The sequence below is a fragment of the Erinaceus europaeus genome, chromosome 2, assembly GCF_950295315.1.
Source record: "Erinaceus europaeus chromosome 2, mEriEur2.1, whole genome shotgun sequence".
Lineage (NCBI taxonomy): Eukaryota > Metazoa > Chordata > Mammalia > Eulipotyphla > Erinaceidae > Erinaceus > Erinaceus europaeus.
Genome location: NC_080163.1, coordinates 155,997,996 through 156,018,091, shown reverse-complemented (window position 1 = coordinate 156,018,091; position 20,096 = coordinate 155,997,996). Strand labels below are relative to the sequence as shown.

At 37.9% G+C, this 20,096-nt stretch overlaps 1 protein-coding gene across 1 annotated transcript in view; it reads right to left on the bottom strand.

Annotated features, from left to right (window-relative positions):
• Positions 1-20,096, bottom strand: part of RPGRIP1L (RPGRIP1 like) — a 134,922-nt gene that overhangs the window by 57,532 nt on the left and 57,294 nt on the right. Inside the window, exons 14-16 of the mRNA XM_060172153.1 lie at positions 18,164-18,542; positions 6,637-6,827; positions 6,433-6,516 (exon numbers count right to left, since the gene is read on the bottom strand). Of these exons, the coding sequence (XP_060028136.1) occupies positions 6,433-6,516; positions 6,637-6,827; positions 18,164-18,542 (654 nt within the window). The remainder of the gene's footprint in view (positions 1-6,432; positions 6,517-6,636; positions 6,828-18,163; positions 18,543-20,096) is intronic.

The window sequence follows — 20,096 nt, the reverse complement described above, 5'->3', positions numbered from 1 at the left end:
ATGAATATGGGATGATCTCACTCTCAGGCAGAAGTTGAAAAACAAGATCAGAAAAGAAAACACAAGTAGAACCTGAAATGGAATTGGCATATTCCACCCAAGTAAAAGACTCTGGGGTGGGTGGGTGAGGAGAATACAGGTCCATGAAGGATGATAAATGACATAGTGGGGGTTGTATTGTTAAATGGGAAACTGGGGAATGTTATGCATGTACAAACTATTGTATTTACTGTTGAATGTAAAATATTAATTCCCCAATAAATAAATAAATTAAAAAAATTATACAAATACTTCCCACCCTTCTCTACAAAATATCAAGCAAATATTAAATAAATTTCTGGGACATTTAAAAATATATATAACATAGATCTGTACTAATACTGCAGTGAGCACATGATGGTGTTCAGTGATAAGACTAGTTTCAGAATAATATATATAGTCAGATCCTGTTACAAAACACACATGTAAAGAAGTAGGCATATGTACATTTTCATGGGAAAAAGTAAGAAAAAAATCAATTTCTTATTTCCAGATCTGGGAATATTTAAAATACTTTATTATTTTCATTTTTTGCTAAATTATTTTTTACTGATATTTCTATGATAAGCATACATTACTCATAAGATTTATTTTTAAAAGGTTTATTTATTCTCATGAGAGACAGAAAGACTAAAACACTGCTCAGCATTACTCTGGCATTTATTTGGGGATTCACTGGGTCTCCGGCATGCAAATCTGATGTGTTAACAATGTACTATTTCCTTGGCTCCTACTCATGTAATTAAAAGAAACAGTATATAGGGTTGTATTGTTCTGTAGAAAACTGAGAAGTGATAAGCATGTAAAAATATGCTTACAAACAAGCATGTATTTACTGCCAACTATAAAACATTAATCCCTCAATAAATAAATAAACCAAAATAAATAAATAAAAAACATTTAAACAAACAAAACATATTCTCTACAAACAGTTTTTCTTGTCAATTAAAAAAACAAAGAACTAGTGATTATTCAAATAGGCACACACTTTATTATTATTATTTGCCTCCAGGGTTATCGCTGGGACTCAGTGCCTGCACTATAAATCCACTGCTTCTGGAGGCTATTTTTTCCCCTTTTGTTGCCCTTGTTATTTATCGCTGTTATTGTTATTATTGTTGTTGTTACTGCTGTCATTGTTGGATAGGACAGACAGAAATTGAGAGAGGAGGGAAAGACAGAGAGGGGGAGAGAAAGAAAGACACTTGCAGACCTACTTCACTGCCTGCAAAGTGACCCTCCTGCAAGTGCAAAGCCAGGGGCTAGAACTGAGATCCTTATGCTGGTCCTTGTGCTTAGCACCATGTGTGCTGACACTACTGTGCCACGGCCCAGCCCCCAGACACACACTTAACATCTTTCAGCCTCAAATATCATTTTATGCCAAACCATTTTCTCTGGGTTCATAAACTAATGTTAATTTTTAGAATACAGCTTAATATACATGCTATTTTATTATTATTTGGAGTGTTTGGATTTTGCGCCTATATAGTTCACCACTCCTACTGGACTCTTTCTTTTTTATTTTTGATAGAGAGAGGGGAAGTGGCTGAAAGGGGAGTGCGAGAGACGAAGAGGAAAGCTACTGCAGCATCTGCCATGAATGGTGCTCCTATCCTACCTGGGCAAGACTTTCATGCCTGAGCTTCTGAGGTACCAGTTTCAATTCCCAGCACCACCTTAAGCTAGAGCTGATCAGTGCTCTGATGTCTTTCATTGATTTATTTTTCCACTAGTATAAAACTGAATAAATATCAGATAAAGTATAGAGTAGAGTTACCGTGAGTAAACCATCTGTGTTGAATATTTAGCTAGTTCATGAATTTTGGTTATACTAACATTCCAACAAACATCTCTATGTGAATGTCCTTTCTTAAGAGACAATTTACTGGGGCCAGGTGGTGGCACACCTGGTTGGTCCCTGTGTATATTACAATACACAAGGACCTGGGTTTGAACCCCCACTCCCCACCTGCAGGGGGAATGCTTTGTAAGTGGTGAAGCAGTGTTGTGGGTGTCTCTCTGTCTCCCTCTCTATCACCCACTTCCCTCTCGATTTCTGACTTTCTATCCAATAAATAAAATAAAGATAATTAAAAAAAATTTAAAGGAAACAATTTATTGTCTCTAAGTGAGCTACTATGATAGCCCTAGTCCTCTGACAGATCCCTCTCTTCACCAAGACTGGTCACTTCCGCCAGGGACATCATCATAAGCCCAGTTATGGGCCTCTCCAGGACCTTGCCCTCACTGTAGAGCAGCAACAGTAAGGACTGTCCCACTCTTTGAAGACAGGCTGACCCAGCCTCCTCTTCCTCCGGAGGAAAACTGGTCCCGAAATGAGTAGAGCCTAGAATGTTCCTAGCTGTGGCTATGGACTGTGAGCTCAGACTGACAGGGACTGAGAAGTCATATAAACTTCTATGCTAAGTAGGAATGAATATATCTATATCTATATCTATCTCCTGCGTCAGATCAATGGGTAAACACTTAATAGCATTTATTATACTTTTCTCATGTTTGGGAGTTACTCTCTGCTTTAGTCTAGCTTTTTTTTTTGCCTGAAGGATTATTGCTGGGGTTCGGTGCTGCACTATGAATCCACTGCTCCTGGAGGCCATTTTTTCCTTTTGTTGCCCTTGTTGTTTACCATTGTTGTTGTTATTATTGTTGTTATTGATGTCATCATTGTTGGATAGGACAGAGAGAAATGGAGAGGGGAGGGGAAGATAATCTAGCTTTTTAGCCCTATTTTGAACTCTAACTACATCTTCTGAGACAATAATTTTAGTCCACCTGCATGATAGCTATCAAGCTCGGGCAAAATTTACTAAAGTCACAGGCTGGAACATACTTCCTTGCTTCTTCCCACTCAAAGACCCCTATTTTTTATGACTAAGACCCCTAATTTTATCTCCTGCTCTATTACTACCTTTGTGTTCCTGTTTATTAAGCAATTTGTTCTGCCTTATATGCTACCACCTTTTATCCACCGAGTTACAGATGCTACAATGATTCCATTTTGACTTCCCTGGGCAGATGACCTCACCAATGTGTCCTGAAGCCTCACCTCCCCAGAGCCCTACCCCACTAAGGAAAGACAGAAAAAGCTGGGGTATGGATCGACCTGCCAACATCTATATCCAGTGGAGAAGCAATTATAGAAGCCAGACCTGCCACTTTCTGCACCTCATGAAAAATTTTGGTCCATACTCTCAGAGGGATAAAGAATAGGGAACTTTCCAATGGAGAGGATGAGATACAGAACTCTGGTGGTGGGAACTATATGGAACTATACTGTTATCTTACAATCTTGTTAATCATTATTCAACAACTAATGAAAAATTCAAAAATATTAATGATTGACTTAAGAATCAGGTTATTTGTATTCAAACCTGAAATCTTATACAGTTATCTTAAGCAAGTTACTCAACATCTGTAAAAATTACTTTCCTGATACTTAAATGGGAATGATTCTAGTACAAACTATATAAGATTGTCAGGAGGCTAAAATGAGTTTAACATGTGTAAAACAATAGTTCAGTGTTGGGCACATAAAAAACACACAGTAGGGAGTCGGGCGGTTCTTCTTCTTCTAGCGTTTGCCAGTCGGGCGGTAGCGCAGCAGGTTAAGCATACATGGCGCAAAGCGCAAGGACCGGCATAAGGATCCCGGTTCGAGCCCCTGGCTCCCTACCTGCAGGGGAGTTGCTTCGCAGGCAGTGAAGCAGGTCTGCAGGTGTCTATCTTTCTCTCCCCCTCTGTCTTCCCCTCCTCTTCCCATCTCTCTCTGTCTTATCCAACAACGACAACATCAACAACAATAAAAACAACAAGGGCAACAAAAAGAAAATAAATATTTAAAAAAAACCAGACACAGTAAATGTCAGCTCTTAAATATTACCTCAATGATGATCATTTGAATTTATTCATTTAGCACATATAATAAGTGTTCTCCGGATGTAAATTGTTATTATTAGTATTAGGAGAAATAATATTTTGATGTGAATAGTGTTTACAAAGATCTATATAGATGTGAAAATCCATTAATCCACGTGTAAGATTTGCACCACTTATGAAACAAGTTATTTCTCAATTACAAGGAAAAATAATGTTTTTTGAAGTCCATGAGAGGGACCAGAAAATACCCAACTTGGTAGAACAAACAGTTTATACTATGTGCAAGGCACCATGTTTAAGCTCCTGTCCAATACATGGGAGCACCTGTGTAGGGAAAGCTTCATGAGCAGTGGTGCAGTGCTATGGTATCTCTCCTACTTTCTTTCCTCTTCTATTCTCCTTCTCTGTCTCTCATCCTCTACAAATAAAAAAGTTCACTGAGATGGAATCATGCAGGTGTGATTTCTAGTAGGAAAAAATATTTATGAGAGATGAAGGTGAGTTGAGTAGTAGTAGTTAGTGATGCTGATAAAAATGTAGGCTAGGGGGCTGGGTGGTAGTACAGCCAGTTAAGTGCAGGTGGCGCAAAGCGCACAGACAGGTGTAAGGATCCCGGTTCAAGCCCCCAGCTCCCCACCTACAGAGGAGTCGCTTCACAAGCGGTGAAGCAGGTCTGCAGGTGTCTTTCTCTCCCCCTCTCTGTCTTCCCCTCCTCTCTCAATTTCTCTCTGTCCTATCCAACGACAACAATAACAATAACAACAACGATAAACAACAAAGGCAACAAAAAGGAAAAAATAGCCTCCAGCAGCAGTGGATTCATAGTGTAGGCACCGAGCCCCAGGAGACAAAAAAAAAAAAAAAGGAAAAGAGTAGGTTATATTTTGAGAGTACAGCTGAGGGGCTTGGTGATGCACCTAGTGATGCACCCTTGTCATCTTACAAAAAGACCAGGGTTCAAGCTCCTGGTTCCCTCCCACCTGCAGTGGAGAAAGTTTCATGAGTGGTGAAGCACTACTGCAGGTGCCTGTTTTTCCTTCTCTCTATCTCCCCGCTTCCATCTCAGTTTCTGATTTTATCCAATAAATAAATAAAATATCAATAAAAAAGTACAGCAGATAAAGTTAAGGATGAACCATCGTGTAAAGTAAGAAAAAGAAGTGGGGGCTGGCTAGTAGCGCAGTGGATAAAGTGTGCATGGAACAAAGTGCAAGGACCAGTGTAAGGATCTCAGTTCATGCCCCCCCCCCCACCACACACACCTGCAGGGAGGTAGCTTCACAAGTGTTAAAGCAGGTCTGCAGGTGTCTATCTTTCTCTCCCACTCTCTATCTTCCCCTCCTTTCTACATTTTTCTCTGTCCTATCCAACAACAATAATATCAATGGCAACAATAACAACAATAAACAACAAGGGCAACAAAAGAGAAAAAAATGGCTCCAGGAGCAGTGGATTTGTTATTGCTGAGCCCCAGCAATAACCCTGGAGGCAAAAAAAAAAAAGTAAGAAAAAGAAGTCAAATACATGCCACCAAATTATATGACAGTGCCCCTGGGTACATGTGAAGTATGGAATGAACATTTTGGAAGAAGACTGGAGAAATGAGTTTTTTTTTTTCCACGTTAATTTTGATTCCCACTAGTGATACAGAACACATGAAATAAACAGTAAGGAATAAAGAAAACTTGACAGTAGGATTGAGACTGAAGATTATAAATATGGGGATGCTAACACAGAGTGCTATTTAAAACCCTGGGACTGTATTAGATCTTAATGTATGCATAAACTGAGAATAGAAGAGACATAACTCTCAAAGTCTGGCTGAAAGGTTCTTCAATATTTAGAGACAGGATTCATGAAGGTGAAATTGATATCTGGTAAGGCTGTGGAAGAACTAGGAAGACCTGAGGAGAGTGACAAATAGAAGAGAGACAGAACTAAAGAGCGTTTTGCTATTTGTTTTTGGTAAGTGGAGGCAAAAGATTGGGGTAGTAGCTGTAGATGAATAATGTGCTGTGGTCAAAGGTGGGTTTAGGTCAATGGGTAAGAACAGTTACAAAGTTAAAGATAGTGCCTAGTTACAAAGTTAACATTCTGGGAGTCGGGCTGTAGCACTGCGGGTTAAGCGCAGGTGGCGCAAAGCACAAGGACCGGCATAAGGATCCCGGTTCGAACCCCGGCTCCCCACCTGCAGGGGAGTAGCTTCACAGGCAGTGAAGCAGGTCTGCAGGTGTCTATCTTTCTCTCCTCCTCTCTGTCTTCCCCTCCTCTCTCCATTTCTCTCTGTCCTATCCAACAATGACAACAACAATAATAACTACAACAATAAAACAACAAGGGCAACAAAAGGGAATTAAAAAAAAAGTTAACATTCTAAAGGGAAAATAAGTATTCTGTTCATTTAAATAGGGTAGGATAAACTACAATTAAACTACTGATTTCAAGTATTTGTTATGGGAAACATGCTAGCATTTTTGAGTGTTTACTACTTACAGAACTTTGATGTGGGATGATATCCACAAAAGATACCTTCTTTTCTACAGGTGCTAAATGTTGTCTTGGTTTAGGTGTTGGGGCCTAAAATAAACCAATATGCCAAACTGAGAAAGATACATTTCAGATAAGTTCCAGCTACTTTTTCACTTTTTAAAAATTTCCTTAAAGTTTTACAGGAAATTCAAAGTGTGTATTACTCACGATGGCTGATGTCTTAACAACAGATGTTGGAGGTAGTCTCTGACCTCCTTTTGATTCTTCTTCATGTATAACATTTCCCAAGTCTCCAGTTGTTATGGAACTACTTGGTGGAAGGTAAGCAAATTTCCATTTCAGTATAACATGGATGGTTCCTGCATGGTGCTTTTTATGATCTGTTAATTCAAATATTCCTGTCAAATTACAAAAATAGTTTTAATACATTAGAGTAACGCTTTATAACAATACGAATGAAAGAGCAAAGAGAATTATCTGCCATTTAAAATTTAGCTCTGACTTTTACTTACATCTCAAATGAGTTATAGAATAAAATAAATACAAAAGGGTCTATGATAGGTCTATCACTCAAGCATACTGCTTTCAGATGTTAAGGCCTCAAAAGTAAGACTGATTCAAAGATGAGAAAATTAACTTATAAATATTTTAATCCACTGAAATTGAATTCAGAGATTATTCAGAATTTCTAGTCTTTAAGATATTATCTAGGTTAAAGCTCAAATATCAATCTTCATTCTGACTTGCAAAATACTTCTCTCTATAGAAAATACATTAATATGCAAAATTTCAAGTAACTTAGATAGTTAAAGGAGTCTTTATATTACTACATAGGTCTATTATTCTTTTAAATATTTCCTACTGGAATTTGTTAAATTATACCAAATAGCAGCACAGCAATAAATAAATAAATAAACAAACAGAGCACTCAAAATATATAGCACTAGCAAAAAAAATCACCTAGCTAAATCTATAAAAATTACAAATCACAAAGTTTGGCAGTTACATTAGGTTTTTCACAGTCTTAAATATAGCTGATATAAAAAAACACCCTGATATTTTAAGAAAAAATTTTGTGTAGGGGACCTTTATCAGGGTACTTCTTGTGGTAGTTCACTGTGAAAGGGAAAAAAAATACAACTAAATTTTAGGTAGAACAAAGGGATACAGGCAAAATACAGGGAGGCGATAAATTTCCATTAGAAGCACAGGGGAGTTTTCAGAATTGATGAGTAAAGGGTTCAGTGATTCCCTTCCACAAAGGAAAAAAGGAGAGACAGAGGAGAGAGAAAGAGACAGAGAGTGAGAGAGACAGACAAAACTGGACTACTGATCAAAATCAACCATATAATAAATCTGGAAATTGATAAAGGTATACATCAAATTGAAAAGTAATTTTTTAAGGCATTCTACTGAACCTCAGTAGGAATGGGAGTCAGAATAAGTAAATTATCTGCTCCTGGCTGAATGTGAACCTTATAGACTGCCTGAAAGTTAAATTCATTCATTACACAAGCTGTATATCCTAACCTACAGGTGAAGGGTAGAAGCCTGATGGCTTAAATATGACTTTGAACAGTTACTGTCTAACTGTTCAGGGCCTGGTTTAAAATTTAAACAAGAATAGAACAGATGAAGAAACAACAACTGAGCGGAGGAGGAAGACCACAGTATGAGTCCAAGAAAATCATCAAACAAAAATAGTAACAGTGAATACTGTTGAATGGGGAAGAGTTTGAACCAGAGATGCTAATAATATAGTATCTTCCTTTTTTTGCCTCCATGGTTATCGCTGGGGCTCGGTGCCTGCACTATGAATCCACTGCTCCTGGAGGCCATTTCTCCCATTTTGTTGCCCTTGTTGTTGGATAGGACAGAGAGAAATGGAGAGAGGAGGGGAAGACAAGAGAAGGAGTGGGAAAAATAGACACCTGCACACTTGCTTCACCATTTGTGAAGTGATCCCCCTGCAGGTGGGGAGTTGGGGCATCAAACTAAGGGCTTGAATCAGGATCCTTACTCTGGTCCTTGCACTTGGTGCCATGTGCGCTTAACCCACTGCCCTACCCCTGATCCCAATAATATAATATCTTAAATGTTCACTTTTAAATGAAGTAAGAGGTACCCAAAAAAAATCATGAGTTTAGTAAAGAATGAGAGTCTGGTACATAGCAGAGAAAAAAAAAAGCTTTCTGAGATACTTTGTAAGAGCATTCAGATGTTAGACATTGTAGACAAAGATTTCAGAACTATTATAAATATGTTTTAAAGAATTAAGAGAAAGAATGTTTAAAGAATTAAAAGAAAGTATGATAATGACTTATAAAATAGAATATTATAAAGTGATAGGATAAAAAGAAAGATTATTAAGAGTCAATTCCTGTGGTCTGGGAGTGGGTAAAGCAGTGGGTAAAGCAATGGACTCTCAAGCATGAGGTCCCGAGTTCAATCCCTAGCAGCACATGTGATATCTGGTTCTTTCTCTCTCTCCTCCTATCTTTATCATTGATAAATAGAATATTTTTAAAATATTCAATTCCTGAAGTCAAACAGTAAAATCACTGAAATGAAATCAATTCAATAGAGAGATTCAATTGATATGGGCTGGTTGAGAAGAATCAATAAACTAAAAGATTTACCAGTAAAAATTATTCAGTATGAAATGGAAAGTAAAGGGAAATAAAAGTTACATATGGAGGGATTTTTATCCCTCTTAGACATAAGAACAATATAGTGGAATTATATTTTATATATTGAAGTATTATAGAAGTTCCAGGAGAAGAAAAGACAGAGAAAAATAACAACAAATATTGGCAGAAGAGGGCTGGGTCAAGATGGTGGGCTAGTAGGTTTTATTTACTTTGCTTTAGCAACAACAGCAAAGATACAACATATATGGAAACAAGTGCATAGAAATGACCTTGGACACGACCCTCAGTAAGTGATAAGAGTATAGCATCCAAGTAATAAGGATACAGACTCACACTGTTTCTCCATGCTCTGTATAGCAATAAACCACAATGGGGAACTTGAATTGGGAGAGCAGAATGCAGACTAAATTGAAATCTTAGGACCTATTACAATTTTGTTCCCACAATTTTTCAACAATGAGACAGGGAAACAGAAGCTACAACTCCCATGGGAATTGCAGATGTAGCCTTCTCAGACCTTGGCAGCTTATGAATAATAGCTCATAGCCATTTTGGATTTCAGTTGCCATAGACACAGATCTTGGGGGTAGCACAAGGGAGAAGGCTCTATTTAAGTCAGCCAGTGTTCCCTGGCAACTTGTAACCTTAAGCCTCTGGTCACTCCCAACTTAAATCAGTGCAAAAGATGTGCAACAGCCTCAATCAGGCACTTGAGACTGAGTTTTTCACCACTGTGCAGGTCCACACAAATAAGACTTCAGGATCTGCACCTCACAGACATAATGAGAAACCAGTGGAAATTACAAGCAAGGATGAATTAAGACAACAGCTTCAGCAAAGATCTGAAATTCAACAAAGCTATATAAACTTCCAAAAGAAGACTTCAAAGCTAAGTTCCCAAGGATGTCCACTGAAATAAGTTATATGGAAGAAAACTTAAACAAAGAGAAGACATGAAAGAAGTCATAACAGGAGCCAGAGAAATAAATATATCATGTAAATAACTGTAACTTAACCATTTGGGCTATCAGAAAGGTCATAATATATTTTCCTATGCATATCTACTTAAGAACGCATCATGACTTTTTTCAACAATCCAATAATTACAATAGTGGGGGAACACCAGAAGAATGATAGAATACAGAGTTTGAGTTGCAAGAGAAGGTAGAGGAAGCTGTCCAAAAACAATAGCAAGAGGAAAAAAGAACTGGCGAGGCAGCTTTTTTGATAGGGTGCCTGCCCTGTCATGCAAGGAAACACAAGTTCAAGACCCTGGCACAACACAATAGGCTACTAAGGCAACGAGAGGAGTTTAGTGCGGTGGTATCTCTTCCTCTGTCTGATTTTTTCTCTATCTGAAAAAGTCAGCCCAGAGCACTGACATAGCACATGTGCAAAACTTGTATGTAACAAAAAGAACTAAAACAGTTGAACAAAACAAATGAAGAGAACGAATACAAATGGTGTTGTGATTTTGTCAGTTTCCTTTTTATAAATAAAAAAACTGATTTGTAAAAAAAAAAAAGAAAGTTAAAGCACAATTATCAAGAGGAACAATATATTTGCATTACAGGGGTGATGCAAAAACAGAGTCCTTTAACAGGGAAATCACCACAAGATTACCAGCTGATTTCTTTTTCTATTTTTTTTTCTTCTCTTCTCTGTTTTTCTTGCCCCCAAAGTTACTGCTGGGACTTGGTGCCTGCACTACGAATCCACTGCTCCTGGAAGCTTTTTTTCCCTTTTTGTCACCTTTGTTGTTTTATCGTTGTTGTTGTTACCACTATTATTGTTGTTACTGTCATCATTATTGGAAAAGACAGAGAGAAATAGAGAGAGGAGGGGAAGAAAGAAAGGGGGAGAGAAAGACAGACACCTGCAGACCTGCTTCACTACCTGTGAAGTAAGCTCCCTGCAGGTAGGGAGCTGGGGGCTCAAACTAGGATTCCTACACCGGTCCTTGTGTTTTGAGCCATGTGCGTGCACTGCACCAACCTGCTGCGCCACCGCCCAGCGCCCCCAGCTGATTTCTTAAAAAAAAAAAAAAAAACTTTAAAGACCATTAAGGACTAAGATAACATATTCAAAGCTTTGAATAGAAAAGACAGCCACCTTGCCCAGGGAAGTCAGCATGGTGTCATGGTAGCTTCTGTAACGTGGTGGCCAAAAGGTGGTAAGAGATAAAGAAGGATAAATTGTTTAATAAACCAAACACCCTCACCAATGTGTCCCAGAACCTTACCTCTCCAGATTCCTAACCCTAAGAAAAGACAGAATTAATAATCTGGGGATATAGATTGACCTGCCTATGTCCATGTCCAACAGAGAAGCAATTATAGAAGGCAGATGTACTTTCTGCATCCCATAAAGATCTTTGGTCCATACTTTCAGAGGAATAAAGAATAGGGAAGCTCCCAATGAAGGGGATGGGGACACAGAACTCTGGTGGTGGGAACTGTATGGAATTATACCTTTGTTATCTTACAATCTTGTTAATAATTATTAAATCACTAATAAAAAATTAAAAAAAAAGACAGCCACCCAAGAATGTTCTAACTTGTGTTATCAATCAAATCTGGAAAAATAGTGAAGGGCTTTTCAGATAACAGTTAAGGAATTCACTAACACCAAACCAACCAAGTCCTACAAGATATGCTAAAAGGACTTACACAAATAGGAAGTATTGACTGTTCTCTCACATGTAGGGTGAAGAAACAAAGCAAGGACAAGCAAAGTCAAATGAAGAGAAGCCATTGGTCTTGAACTGCAGAATTGAAGTCTTAGAGGACAGCTTGGGGGAGGGAATGGAAGAAGGTGTTTGAAGGGTGGAGAGCATTTAGTGAACTTTAACAGAGGGTTACTAATCTTCTGACTGGGAAGGAAGATGTGGTGACACAATTTGAAGAGACGAGAAACTGTACTTCTGTAATATTTACAAACATGGAAACTAAGTCTACCTTAAAAAAAACAAAATAAGGGGCCGGGTGGTGGTGCATCTGGTTGAGTGCACGTATTACAATGTGCAAGTACACAGGTTCAAGCCCCTGGTCTCTACCTGCAGGAGTAAAGCTTTGCGAGTGGTGAAGTAGTGCTGCAGGTTTCTCTCTGTCTATCTCCCTCTCTATCACCCTCTTGATTTCTGGCTGTCTCTATCCAATAAGTAAAGATAACAAATAAATAAATAAATAAATAAATAAATAAAAACTACTAATTAAAATAGTCTAGAAAGTAAACCATTCAGCAACATATATTGGTGCAGTCACTATGGAAAATACCATTGAAATTCCTCAAAAAATTAAAATAGAACTATCATAAAAAAAAATAGTGTAAGGGGACTTCCGGAGGCAGGGCTACAGAGCAGTAGCAGCTGTGTTTCTCTCTTCTCCTCTCCCCAGTCAACTATGAATACCAAAGGAGATCATCTGGGACTGCAACAAGACAGGACTAGAATGACTTCAGGAATCCACCAAATCACCGTTGAGTGCAAATATGTGTGGCTCACAGACAGAGAGGAGCCTAGGGAGAGATTAATTGACTGGTAACAGTCCGGCAGTTTACCAGTTGAGACACCACCTCCAGTCTGTTTCACCAACAAGGGGACAGCTGAAGGGAGGAGAGGACTCCCTTAAGACTCACCAAATGCAACTGTGAGTCTCCATTACTACCACCCTCAGAAGCTGCAGCAGTGTCAGGGGAGACAGCATAATGGTTATGCAAATAGACTCTCATGCCTGAGGCTCCTAAGTCCCAGGTTCAATCCCCCGCCCCACCATAAGCCAGAGCTGAGCAGTGTTCTGGTTTGTGTGTGTGTGTGCATATCTCTCAAAAATAAAATTAATAAAAAAAATTAAAAAAAAAAGAAGCTGCAGCAGTGGCAGGGAGGCCCTTTGCTGACACCAGGGAACAGAGAACTAGCCAGGAGAACTCAGGAGAAGGCCTTGGTGGCCTAGTGGTGGGGCTATGTGGTGGGAGCCTTTCCATGTTGTTCTCCTAATGAGAACAGAGTGAACAGTTGCCTCAGAACCTACAGGCTATAAACAGAACTTGTTTAGAAACTCACAGGGCCCAGCAGTACTGCCTGCCTTGGTAGAGAAGCTGAATTGAGCCCAGAGCTTTGGATCCTTGGGGTGTGAGAGTCTCTTTGCATAACCACTGCATTATCTCTCCCCCACTCTGCCTTATCTCTTGGTCAGGAGTCAGTGATTAAGCTAAGAAGCCTACTTATAGTTTAGAAGCCCTCAGGCTCCCATAGCCTAAAGGGAAGAAAAAGAACAAAAGAGGCTTTTAAGCCACTGTGCTCCAACTCAGGGATTAAAATACTATTGAAACAACTGTAAATTTCCACAACTGTGAATGCTTTAAGTTCCTTACTTAGACACAAGTCAATCCAGGCAAGAGTGATCAGTAATTTAAAAAGCACTGAGAGAGGGACCTCATAACATAATATATAAAATGGTTAAACCAACAAGAAGAAATATTGGAGAAAAAAGCCAGGACAAGAGTCCAGCTAAAAGCTCCCCAAAGGATGAAGCAAAAAATAATGAGGTCAACATCCAAACACTAGTTAAGGAGACAGTCATAGGAGTGAGTAAAGAGTTTGAAAGAATTGTCATCAGAAATGCAGAAACAACAAATCAGACTCTGGAAGAAAACACTAATTATCTCAAGGTTATTAGAGAGCTGAAAGCTGGAATAGCTGAGCTAAGAACACAACTGGCTGAACAAGCTAAAACAGTATCATAACAGTATCATAACAAAATAGATGAATTCCAGAAAACAGTAGAGGGGAGTGAGAGAAGAAAATCAATGAGGCTGAAGACAGAATTAGCAAGATTGAGGATGAATTAGAGACAACTAAAAAAAGAAGTAAGAGATCTCAAAAAGAGAATAAGAGATACTGGAAAAAACAACAGAGCCCTATGGGATGACTTCAGAAGAAATAATATACGCATTATTGGCTTACCAGAGTAAGAAAGAAAAGGATGGGAAGAAAGCATTCTTCAGGACATAATAGCTGAGACCTTCTCTAGTCTAGACAACATAAAAGACATAAAGGTTCAAGAAGCCCAGAGGGTCCCAAAAAGAATTAACCCAGACTTAAAGACACCAAGACATATCATATTTATAATGAACAGGAATAAAGATAAAGAAAGGGTCCTGAAGGCTGCAAGAGAAAAACAAAGAGTCACCTACAGAGGAAAACCCATAAGATTAGCAGCAGACTTCTCCACACAAACACTACAGGCCAGAAGAGAATGGCAAGATATCTATCGAGTGCTCAGTGAGAAAGGCTTTCAATCAAGACTACTGCATCCTACTAGACTGTCATTCAGACTAGATGGGGAGGCATAAAACCTTCTCAGACAAGCAACAGCTGAAGGAATCAACTATCACTAAGCCTGCCCTGAAAGAAGTTCTGAAAGGTCTCCTATAAACAGTCAGACCACCATAAATATGCCATCTGTCAGAACACTCTGCAATCTACAAGAATGACATTAAAATATCTTTAATCTTTGATATCAATAAATGTCAATGGCCTGAATTCACCTATTAAAAGGCACAGAGTAGGAAGATGGATCAGAAAATACAACATAACCATATGCTGTCTACAGGAAACCCACCTAATTTAACAAGACAAACACAAACTCAAAGTGAAAGGATGGAAAACTATCATATAAGCCAATGGCCCACAACAAAGGGCAGGACACTGTATGAGTTTAAAATAAATAAAATTTAAAAAAATAGGGATGGACACTACTTAATGCTCAGAGGATCAGTCACTCAAGAGGACTTAACAATTATTAACATCTATGCACCAAATGAGAAGCCATCTAAATACATCCAACATCTACTGAAAGAGCTACAGCAATATATTAACAGCAACACAATCATAGTAGGGGACTTCAACACCCCAGTCTCTCAACTTGACAGATCACCAGGCAGAAAATCAATAAAGAAATGAGGGAACTAAATGAGGAGATAGATAAACTTGAATTAGTGGACATTTTCAGAGTCATCCATCCCAAGAAACTGGAATACACATTTTACTCAAGTCCACATGGGTCATTCTCAAGGACAGATAATATGTTAGGCCACAAAGACAGCATCAGCAAATTCAACAGTATTGAAATCATCCCAAGCATCTTCTCAGACCACAGTGGAATTAAACTAACACTTAACAATCAACAAAAGATTAGTTATAGCCCCAAAATGTGGAAGCTCAACAACCACTGGGTCAAAGAGGAAATATGGGAAGAAATCAAAATGTTTCTAGAGTTCAATGAAAATGAACAATGGAGTTGGGCGGTAGCATTGTGGGTTAAGCGCATGTGGCACAACGCGCAAGGACCGGTTAGGATCCTGGTTCAAGTCCCTGGCTCCCCACTTGCAGGGGAGTTGCTTCACAGGTGGTGAAGCAGGTCTGCAGGTGTCTCTCTGTCTCTCTTCCTCTTTATCTCCTCCTTCTCTCTCAATTTCTCTCTGTCTCTATCCAAAAACAAATAAATAAAAAAACATGCAAAAAGAAAACTTTTTAAAAAATTAAAAAAAAGAAAATGAACAATGTAAAACTGGGAAGTGTTATGCATATACAAACTATTGTATTTATTGTTGAATGTAAAACATTAATTCCCCAATAAAGAAATAAAAAAAAAGAAAAACAAATGACCCCATCCAAAAATGGGGATAGGATATGAAATATTCACCAAAGAAAAGACCCAGAAGGTTAACAAAAATGTGAAAAAATGCTCCAGGTCATTTATTGCTAAAGATATGCAAATAAAGACAATGAGATACCACTTCACTCTGATGAGAATGTCATAAAGGTAGTAACAACAAATGCTGGAGAGGTTGTGGGGACAAAGAAACCCTCTTGCACTGCTAGTGGGAATTTAAATTGGTCCAAACTCTGTGGAGCATAGTCTGTATAACTCTTGAAGGCTAGAAGTGAACCTACCCTATGACCCTGCAATTCCTTTCCTGGGGATATATCCCAAGGAACCAAACAGAATCATCCAAAAAGATTTGTGTATACTTATTTTCATAGCAGCACAATTTGGTTTTTTTTCCCCTTTTTTAATTATTTACTCATTCCCTTTTTTTGCCCTTGTTGTAGTTATTGTTATTGTTGTTGCTACTGATGTTATCACTGTTGGATGGGACAGAGAGATGGGGTGGGGAGGGTTCAGGTCCTGGAACACAATGGCAGTGGAGGGCCTAGGGGTAGGGTGGGGTTAGAGTGTTATGTGGAAAACTGAGAAATGTTACATATCTACAAACTATTATATTTCACTGTCAACTGTAAATCAATTCCCCCAATAAAGAAAAGGAAAAAAATGTCACAGAAATAAAGAGTTTAAGATTAATCTGAAGGAGGAGGAGGAGAAGAAATAATAATGGGTGTCAGAAGTCAGCTCTGTGACATTCTTAAGGTACTTAGAGAAAAAACTATAATTGGAGACCAAGAATTTATATTCGGTAAGATTAGCCTTCAAAAATGAAAAGTAGGGAGTGGGTGGTAGTGCAGTGGGTTAAGCACACATGACGCAAAGTGCAAGGACCGGCATAAGGATCCCGGTTCAAGCCCCTGGCTCCCCACCTGCAGGAAGGTCACTTCACAGGTGGTGAAGCAGGTCTGCAGGTGTCTACCTTTCTTTCCTCCTGTCTTCACCTCCTCTCTCCATTTCTCTCTGTCCTATCCAACAACGACGACATCAGTAATAACAACAATAATAACTACAACAATAAAACAAGGGCAACAAAAAGGAATAAATAAATATAAAAAATAGTTAAAAAAAGAAAAGCAAAATGAGTACAATTACAGATAACAATGACTGGGAGAATTCACTGCCTAGCAGACCTGATTTATAAGAAATAATAAAATAAGTTCTTCAGGATGAAAGGTAGAAACACCAGATGTTAACTCACAAAGAAACAGAGACCAATAAAGACAAATATATAGGCAATTATAAACAAAAGTATATGTGTTTTTCCTCATTTCTAAATTTAAAAAGGTGTATCATATAATAACTACAAAATTACACTGTAGATATAACATATATATATATATATATATATATATATATATATATATATATATACATATATATATAAAGTATATGAGAATAGCATAAAGGAAGAGGAGGGAATGGAAGACATACTAGAATAAGGAAATGACACAGGTCTCAGATCCATAGTAAGAAAGAAGGAATATAAGGACTGGGAGATAGTTTACCTAGTAGGGCCAGCACCTATGAAAGCTTGAAAACTTAGGTTCAAGCACTAGCACTATAGCACTGTGGTGTTGAATGGTACCATGGTGTCTCTCTCCTCTCAGCTCTCCTCTTCCCTTTTAGTCTCTCTCTTTATCTCTATCGAAATAAAAAAAGAATAAAAATAAAATCAGCCTGTGAACAGTGGAATTACACATGAGTGGTTGGTTCTACCACAAAAATAAAAGGAGTATCAGAAGTGGTAATACATGTTAATATAAAAGTATACTGGGTGGGGGTAGATAGTATAATGGTTATGCAAAGAGACTTTCATGCCAGAGGCTCCAAAGTCCCAGGTTCAATCCCTCACAACACCATAAGCCAGAGCTAAGCAGTGCTGTGGGTGTAAAAAAAAAAAATATATATATATATATATATATATGTATATATATAATATTTATACACATTCTCCCTTCTCAACTTCCTTAAAGAGCATAAGATTATATAAAGCATTAATTTTAACATTATTCTGTGTGGTTTCTAACATATATAAACATGTCATAAACACATATTTGACAATATCACATAGAAAGGAGAATGAATGTACTTTGGATCATTCTATATTTTAATGAATTTATTAATATTAATTTTAAATAGTGATAAGTTAAGCTGCATACTGTACCCCTAAAACAACTAAGACAATAACAACAACAACAACAACAACAAAATCTATAGGTCTAATATTGAAGATTACCAGAGGTTAGGAAGGTTAATTAAAAATAAGATTCCAAAAACATAATAAAATTCTATGATATAGAAGTATGATTTAAGTTTTTTTTTTTTTCATATTTTCATAGATTAAAGAAAACTTACCTGAGATACACCTGTCATGTGCTAATGAAATCAGAGGCACACTGACTTTTCCTATGTAAGTATTCTCTTGGGTATCATTATCATCAAACACATAAAAACTCAAAGACTCTGACTTAAGGTATCGATCCAGATCCATATTCATGGGCACTGGGAAACACATGTGATCATCAAACTGTGGATCATTGCTACTTGGAATAATGATTGTATCATGGTCTGAAAAATCAAAAAACTTGTACACAACATATGGGTGTGGCTGCCCGTGGCTTGCTCTGGACTGCAGGCGGTTACAACATTTTATTGTAATGTGAAGTTCATTTAAGTTGCCATCTGTAGAATCCATAGAACTGAGTTGAGTAGTTTTGGGTGCTTCCCGACTTAACTGGAAAAACATATATATATATATATGTATAATATTTATTGTCGTAATAATACAATTAAAAAGTTAAACAGCTGCCAACCCCCAAACAAAATAGTTTTGTAAATGGATGAAAAGCTGCATCTTTTTTTCCCCTGTATTTTCTCAAAGACTTAATTTTTATTCAATACAAATGACCCCTAGAACACATGTGAACAGATGATATTAATAAGAACCAAAGAAGACTAAGCATATATGTAGAGATTGCTGTTGAAACCAAACAAAAACAAGAAATATAAGTTAAATTAATGTTCTTTTATGAGTCCCACTCAGAAGATATTTTGTTATACTTGAGTTGGCCCACATTTTGACTAATGGGGTTTAGAGAAACAGATGCACAAGATCAAATTAGTCATTATAGAAAGCCCAACTGCTATAAGGAAAAGAGAATAGAATTAAGAGATAAATGGAGGGGATTAAAAAGCTGGAATTAGGAGGACATTTCAGATGAGAGAGCAGTAAAATGAGTTATTAGACAGAGTTGAAACTACGGCCACTTTTTGAAGTCAGCTAGCCAATACAAATATTTTAACAAACAACTGCACTAACAGTTAAGCCTGTCATGACCGATGTAAAGAAATGCTAGTATTTTAATGTCTTGTGTAGTGCTGGCAAATTTTCTACCTTCTACAAAAGCATCCCTCTTTCACTACATTTCTCTATTCTCTCTCTCTATCTCTCTCTATGTGTGTGAGTGAGATTTCCCACCAGGGTGACTGATGGGGCTCTGTGCCTTCACAATACTTTGATCACTTTACTCTTTTCCCCTTTTCTCTGATAGACAAAGAGAGATGAGAAGAAACACCTGCAGCATTGCTCCACTGCTCATGAAGCAGAGTCTCTTCAACAAATGGTGTTGGAAAAAATGGGTTGAAACATGCAGAAGAATGAAACTGAAATTTTACCAAATACAAAAGTAAATTCCAAGTGGATCAAGGACTTGGATGTTAGACCACAAACTATCAGATACTTAGAGGAAAGTATTGGCAGAACTCTTTTCCGCATAAATTTTAAAGATAGCTTCAATGAAACGAATCCAATTACAAAGAAGACTAAGGCAAATATAAACCCATGGGACTACATCAAATTAAAAAGCTTCCGCACAGAAAAAGAAACCACTACCCAAACCAAGAGACCCCTCACAGAATGGGAGAAGATCTTTACATGCCATGCATCAGACAAGAGGCTAATAACCAAAATATGTAAAGAGCTTGCCAAACTCAACAACAAGAAAACAACCCCATCCAAAAATGGGGAGAGGACATGGACAGAATATTCAACACAGAAGAGATCCAAAAGGTTGAGAAACACATGAAAAAATGCTCCAAGTCTCTGATTATCAGAGAAATGCAAATCAAGACAAAAATGAGATACTAATTCACTCCTGCGAGAATGAAAAGGTAACAGCAGCAAATGCTGAAGAGGTTTTGGGTTCAAAGGAGCCCTCCTGCACTGATGGTGGAAATGTCAATTGGTCCACCTCTGTGGAGAACAGTGTGGAGAACTCTCAGAAGGCTA